This window comes from Emiliania huxleyi, assembly GCF_000372725.1.
Source record: "Emiliania huxleyi CCMP1516 unplaced genomic scaffold EMIHUscaffold_88, whole genome shotgun sequence".
Classification (NCBI taxonomy): Eukaryota; Haptophyta; order Isochrysidales; family Noelaerhabdaceae; genus Emiliania; species Emiliania huxleyi.
Window position 1 is genome coordinate 102,479 of NW_005195441.1, and position 6,580 is coordinate 109,058.

General features: G+C 65.1%; 4 protein-coding genes across 4 annotated transcripts in view; 2 read left to right on the top strand and 2 right to left on the bottom strand.

Moving 5' to 3' along the window:
- Positions 1-175: 175 nt before the first annotated feature.
- EMIHUDRAFT_219808 (hypothetical protein) lies at positions 176-1,984 on the top strand (the record flags this gene model as incomplete). The annotated part of the gene is made up of 6 exons (XM_005758124.1): positions 176-281; positions 631-800; positions 992-1,096; positions 1,326-1,360; positions 1,640-1,909; positions 1,942-1,984. 6 exons carry the CDS (start codon positions 176-178, stop codon positions 1,982-1,984), a joined length of 729 nt encoding a protein of 242 aa, XP_005758181.1.
- A 665-nt stretch (positions 1,985-2,649) lies between these two features.
- Positions 2,650-3,401, top strand: EMIHUDRAFT_359792 (hypothetical protein). The gene has a single exon (XM_005758125.1). The coding sequence runs from the start codon at positions 2,685-2,687 to the stop codon at positions 3,213-3,215; it is 531 nt and encodes a 176-aa protein (XP_005758182.1). The 5' UTR covers positions 2,650-2,684; the 3' UTR covers positions 3,216-3,401.
- Positions 3,402-3,642: 241 nt separating this feature from the next.
- On the bottom strand, positions 3,643-4,568 carry EMIHUDRAFT_219810 (hypothetical protein; the record flags this gene model as incomplete). Its single annotated transcript, XM_005758126.1, has 4 exons — positions 3,643-3,720; positions 3,791-3,883; positions 3,987-4,485; positions 4,558-4,568. The coding sequence occupies 4 exons, from the start codon at positions 4,566-4,568 to the stop codon at positions 3,643-3,645; spliced, it is 681 nt and encodes a 226-aa protein (XP_005758183.1).
- Positions 4,569-6,161: 1,593 nt separating this feature from the next.
- Positions 6,162-6,580, bottom strand: part of EMIHUDRAFT_219812 (hypothetical protein) — a gene marked incomplete at both ends in the record, with an annotated part of 2,185 nt that continues 1,766 nt past the window's right edge. The window contains one exon of the mRNA XM_005758127.1: positions 6,162-6,185. Within this exon, the coding sequence (XP_005758184.1) occupies positions 6,162-6,185 (24 nt within the window). The remainder of the gene's footprint in view (positions 6,186-6,580) is intronic.

Here is a 6,580-nt window from a genome sequence, read left to right on the forward strand (position 1 = left end):
TCTTCGCGATCGCGCGCGAGACGCAGTAGGGGAGTTGCAGTGGCTTCGCGCCCTCACGCTCACGGCCGACGGCGCTGTCTTCTGGACGCACAACACACAGCTCACAGGACAGCTCACGAGGTGGCGCTATATAGTGGGGTTCGCGGGGACCGACGCAGGAGAACGTCCCGTTTTCATGTTTGCAAAAACGCCCGCGCCGCGAGCTGCGCGCGCCGGGGCTCTGTCTCACTCACGTGCCGCAATATGTGTCACACACGGCGGCTTCTGCCACCTCTCGATCGGTTCCACTTCTACGCACACCCAAGGGGGGCGCTTGGGTGGGAGCGGGGGGGGGCGTGGGCGTGGGCGGGGGGCGCAGCGCGCGGTGCGCGCGTGCGCGCAACCGAGGGTAGGGGTGGGGAAGACGGCGAGGAGGGGGCGGCGGCGACGGCGGCGGCAGCGCGCGCGCGGCGCGCGCGACGGAGGGGCGGAGCAGCGACCGCTGGCGCGGTCGCTGCTCCGTCTGTGCCAGAGATGCGCGCTCTCCGCGCGCCGCTGCACAGAGCGCGCGTCCGGCAAGGGGGGGCAAGCGTGGCGGCGCGGGACGCGCGGCGGCGGCGGCGAGCAGCCGAGCGCTCCACGCGCGGTGAGGCGGCCGGGCGAGGGCGCGGCGGGTGACGAGTTATGCCAACCAGCAGTTCTTCGACGGCTCGCGCTGGCAGTGGACGGTGCCGCCCCTCCGCGCCGACAACGCGCTGGTCAACGGCCCGCTCCCGCTGATGACTCTGTGGAGGAAGGAGCGCGGGCTAGATGCCGAGTCCGTGTCCCGCCTCTGGCGTGGGTGCGAGTCCATTCTCCTCGCCCGTCAGCAAGCCACGCACTCGGCTGCACTCGCCCAGAGGTCAAGCCCAGAGGTCAAGCCCAGAGGTCAAGCCCCCGTGTCCGCGGTGTTTGTACGGCGGGTCTTAGGGCTAGCCGCTTGAGGCCTCGCCACTGCTCGAGTGAACGGTAGGACCTCTGGCTAGCGACGCCGCACGGCTTCGACGAGGCGCTCCCAAAGGGGCACGAAGACTGGGCCTTCTGGCTGCAGCTCACGGAGCGGCTGCCGCTCGACTCGGTGCTGTGTCCGACAGCTCGCTGTGTCTCTGAGATTAGGCTGCAGCTGACGCGGCTGCCGCTGCTGCCGCACAAGCTGGACGACTTCCTCACCCAGTACCGCTACAAGAAGGACTCCAAGATGCGCACGCGAGAGCGCAACAACCCGGAGGCGCCGCGGCTCCCCCGCCTGCACGAGAGACGCCTTCCGAGAGACGCCTTCCGAGACCCTCCCTCGAGCCGTCCTGCAGGTCCCGCGGCTCATGCGCACCCTCTTCGCCGACCTGTGCGCGAACCTTCCGAGAACCTTCCTCCCTCCCCGCCCCGGCCGCTGCCTCCACCACCGCCCCGAGGAACGCCCACCCCGCCGGTCGATACCGCCGCCTCCACTCTGCCCGCCTCCACTCCGCCACCCTCCGACACGTCCTCCGACACGTCCGCCGACACGTCCACCCACACGTCCGCCTGACACGTCCACCCACACGTCCGCCTGACATGGCCGCCGACACGTCCACGGCGCGTCCGCAGGTACCCGGTGCGCAAGCTGCTGATCGACCACCACGAGGCTTGACCAGAAGCCGGGCATCACCGAGGCGGTCGTCATGGACGTCTCCGTCTCGCAGCACCTCCACCCCACCCGCCCGGAGCCGCACCTCTGGTCGGGGATGATCCTGCAGGCAAAGGGCGACCTGGCCGGCGCGGCGGCCGCGTACAACGCCTCCGCCGCGCTCGCCGCGCCGTACGATTGGCAGGGCTCCTACCGCTTCTGGCGGGCGCTGCTCCTGCTCGGCGACGGCGCCGCAGCGGCGCGCGAGGAGGCGGCGCTCCGCCGGCGGTGGGGGGCGACGCGCAGATGCGATGGTACAGCACAGACGCTTATGGTGACGTACTGCCCGCCGCGTCGGAGTGAGCGGCGCTGCCCGTGTCGTATATCCTCGTCTATCACTCGTGACTGCGGTGTATTTGTAAAAGACGTCAATGGGTCAATGACGGACGACGAAAGCATCACGTGTGACACTGTATATGCCGTGCAGCGTAATCCGGACCTAGATGAAGCCACGTTTTTGCATCCTAACAGCCGTGAAGAGGCCTGCCGGGATCGACCACCGCCAGCTAAAGCCCAGCTCGTGAAAACAGAAGAAGGAAATCGCCAGCGTCACGAGCAGCGGCGCTGCGAGGTTGAGGAGCCGCTCAGGACGTAGCCTCATCAGCGATCTGTGTGGCGGCACAACCTGCGAGTCCGTAGCGTCGACGCTCTTTGCGTGGCCTCCAGCGCAATGGCCTGGGAGCGGGCGAGTAGAGGCACGCCGCTCGGCAACGAGCCGGGCAGCCACGCCCGAGACCTCGAGAGGGCGTTCCCAATCGAACCCCGTGTGCGGGGGGCCTCTACTCGCCCGTAGGATTCCTAGTGCGAATAAAAAAGCTAGCGAAACAATTTTTTGCGGCCTGTAAATTCTTTTTGCCACAACCCGACCATTTTGCTCGGACTCTCTGCTAGGACTGCCGGGCGTGATCTCGACCCGCGCTGTTGAATTTGAGAATTCTTCTAGCGTCCTTCCTTGATAAGCCGACCATTGTGCTGCGGCAGGCCACCCCGGCGCAGCTTTGGGATGCAACCAATCGAATGCGCCAGTTGCGACGCCGGCTGGGACTGTGGGACCTGTTTGATGCTTGTCGAGAGCTCGGGCTGCCCCTGGACCTCGGCAATCATTCGTGGCTGCAGCGGTGGCACATCGCTCAACTCATTTTGCGACGGTAACGGCAGTTGTGGGACGTCAGACGTCGCCAACAACTGCCGCCTCGGCAAGGACATCTACAAGCGGGTCGAGTGCACCGCCACGCCTCCATCGGCGCCTCCCGCGACCCCGCCGAGCAGCCCACCCTCACCACCCCCACCCATGCCACCGTCCCTGCCCATCGCGGATGTAAGCTTCCTCTCCGCCGATGCCAATGACGGACAAGCGTGGCTGGTGCCGCTGGTTGCGGGCAGCGTCGCAGTCTCATTGACGCTCTGCCTCTGCTTCCTCTGCTGGCGCTGCTGCGGCCGTCGCCACAAGCGCGCCCCGGGTGCTCTTATGCCCGCCGCAGCGCGGCCAGTCTTCGATCCCGACCCGGATGATAGCCCCTTCAAATGCCCATAAGCAACATGTCATGCAGACTGAGACCCCGCTCTTCGCGGCTGTCGGCGGCGCGGCATGTCCATGTCCATGTGCGAGACGTGTGCGAATAACACCGTAAACACGCCTGACACACCGCACACGCAGGACACATCTCACAAATGTCAAATCGGAAAAAAGCGCTCGGATGTACGATCTGGCAGGCCCCAGTCCACTTTTGTTTATATTACTTGAGAGGGACTCATGTCCCTCAAATTGTCAATGACTCATGTGTTTGGAGTATACGCGATATCTCTGTGTACTGTGACACGTGTGTCGTTTTTGATATACTCTATCAGAGCACGGCGCGAGCCCCGTTTGCGCTCTCTCCTGTCTCGGCGCTTTTGATATACACACATTCGCGGTAGAGCCGTATCTCGAGTTCTCGCGGCAGCCCGTTGGCGTCGCGGGCTCAGCCGACCGGCACGCCGTGCACGTACTGTGCTGGCAGCGGCACTCCGGCCCGCTCGATTAGCCGCCTAAGCGACTCCTGCGAGGGCGGCGAGGCACTTAGCTCCGTGCACCCGCCCGCCCCCGCCACAGGCAAGCTCATTCACAACCTGCTCTGCGATTGCCGTGTGAAGAACGACCGAGATACGCTGCTTCTGCAGCCCCAGCCAGTTCTTAGTGGTCCAAGTCACCTCATCGAGGTACTGGGCCCAGTCCAGCTCACCCCTTTACAGCGCTGCGCGCCAGCAGGTCCGCCAAAGCGGACGCCCCGCCCCCGCCCCCGCCCCCGCTGACCGCACCCCCCACCGCCTTCCAAGAGGCCGCGCGCGCCGGCGCCTCGCGCGACGCCCCTCCCTTGGGGTGCGCCTCCGCCTTGCCGGCCACAGAGACAGAGCCGTTTCCGTATGAGGCGCCGACCGGCGCGGCGCAGAAGGGGCACGCCTGCTGCTGCATCACGGCGAGCTCCCAGTCCTCCTCATAGAAGAAGTGGTTGCACGCCTTGCACAGCACGACGGGCACCTCTGGCACCATCGAGCGGTAGTACTCGGGCTCGAGCGACGAGTGCGTGGGCCACTCCACGACAAAGACGTCGGAAGGGTCCATCGCGAGCAGCATCTCGTGCGTCGCCACCGTCGGCGTGAAGTCGGCCGACGGCTCAAAGTCGAGCATCGCCTTGGTGAAGGGGTCGTTGATGTCGAGCGCGCCGTCGCTCTCCACACGCTCGACATCGCCGCCGAGCGCCAGCCGCTGCACGTCCGGCCCCTCCTCCGACGCCCACGGGTTTGCGGCCTCGGCGCGCGGTTGCCTCGGCGGCGGCGCGTGGTTTTGAAATTCCAACACCGACCCTCACCTCTACTCTATTACAGCTGGTGGTCACGGGCACAGCATGGGTTGTGCGGTCGGAGGTGGTGCTTGCGGTGGCGCATTCAACTGTGCTGGTCCTCCTCTCGGGAATCGGTGCTGTGCCTGTGCTCAGTCGGGAGATCTTGCTCTGGAGGGCGGCATATCTAGCCTCACTGGGAGCCTGCCTTTGGGTCATGAGGGCAGGGGCCAGGCATCTCCTGTGGTGCATTCTTGGCAGCCAAGGAGCAAAGCACGCGGCCCTGGCTAGCTGTGGTGTGGCCGGGAAGCCGTGCTAAAGGTGCGTGCCCGCACTAAAGATGCGGGACCCACACTAAATGTACTGCAGCTGCCCGCACCTAAAGTGAACTAAATGTGGCGCTAAATTGGAGATAAAACACACTAAATATGTGCTAAATATGTGCTAAATTTGCACTAAATTTGCACTAAATTTGCGTTAAAGTCGCACTATATACGCACTCGAACACGCACTAAATAGCGCACTAAACTATCACTAAAGTTCATTCACACGCTCTAAATTTAGACCCAGGCGCCCTCCGCTGTCGGAGACCCCGCCCTTCTCGGCGCCCGTCGTGTTTCCTGGCTGGCCCCGTCGCCTCCCCCTAGGCCGTCGCAGACATGAAGATCAAGGTCGTTCCCGTCACGCTGCACCGCCCCCATCTCCGCCCCCTCCGCACATCTCTGCCCTGATCTCCGCCCCCTCCGGCGCAGGTCGTGAACGCCAATGCGGATGGCTATACGTCGATGGCTCTAAAGGTCGGCGACGTCTACGTCAAGCCCGGCCAGGAGATGGAGCTCGAGCCCAACGAAGAGGGCTGCTTGGTAGTCGAGACAACACGGGCGCTCAAGGTGAGGACCGAGGAGAAGGTCCTGCAGGCCCAGGCGGCCAAGGAGGCGGCCAAGGACCTGCCGCCGCAGTACACGTTTGACGCTTGGCAGACGCCCCTGCTCTGCGCATGCCCACCCCAGTGCGCCTTTGGGCCCGACCCATGCTGCCTTCTCCACGTCAAGGGCCTGGCCTGCTCGTGCTGCCCGCCCAGCTGCAAGTGCTGCTGCATTCAGTGCCCGCCCGAGTGCTGCTCCAACATCGGCTCCGGCTGCCCGACCTGCTCCTGCCCAACGTGCACCTGCTGCCCTCCGTCGTGCACTTGGTGCGACATCACGTGCCCGCCAAAGTGCGACTGCCTCCCGTGCCCGTGCCCGACGTGCACGTGCTGGCCCTGCCCTCCGTCGTGCACGTGCTGCGACATCACCTGCCCGCCCAAGTGTTGCACCACCTGCGAGTGCTGCCCCTCTTGCTGCGGCGTCAAGACGGTCGGCATCGCGTGCATCCTTTGCCACTGCACCACCACAATGTACCCCAAGTGCTGCCCGGCATGCCTCTGCTGCACCGTTGAGGTGATCGACGCCGCTCGCAACAAGAACATCTATCGCGGGAAGGCGGCCGAGTGCGTTTCGTCTGTGGACGTTAAGATGGACCTGAACGGCCAGGCCGGCGGACCGGAGGGCGAAGAGATGCAGCGCTAAGCGTTTCGTGCGCGGCCCCGCGGAGTGCCAAGCTCCAGACCACGAGCTGGCCAGGGGGGTGAGCGCAGGCCACGGCTGAGTGTGAGCACAGGCCTACCATGCTGTTCCTGTTGCCGCCTGTGAGCATCTGGATGTAAAGCCGCATGATGCGTTGGCTAGAGTCTCGGCACGGGCTCGCAGGGGGTGACGGGTGTCGGTGCACACGGCTGTGCCAGACTCTTGAGGAGGGATTGCGCTCTGTGCACTGTGTTGAGTGTGCTGGACTCTGGCGAGCCTCCGCGCGCTCCGGCCCCGGCTCCGGGGACCGGGGGCGCGGGGGGCCGGGGGCGGTGTTGCAATGGACGCGGCGCTTGGTTTCGTGGTTTGGTGCTTGGTGGAGACGCCGATTATTCGAAGAAAAACACGCTCCGCATAAGCCGCGCAAACCTCGCGGATCTCGAAATATAATCCACAGGCGGCAGCGCGCTCGCGCTCGCGCTCGACAGCGCAGGACAAAAAAAGACGATCAGACG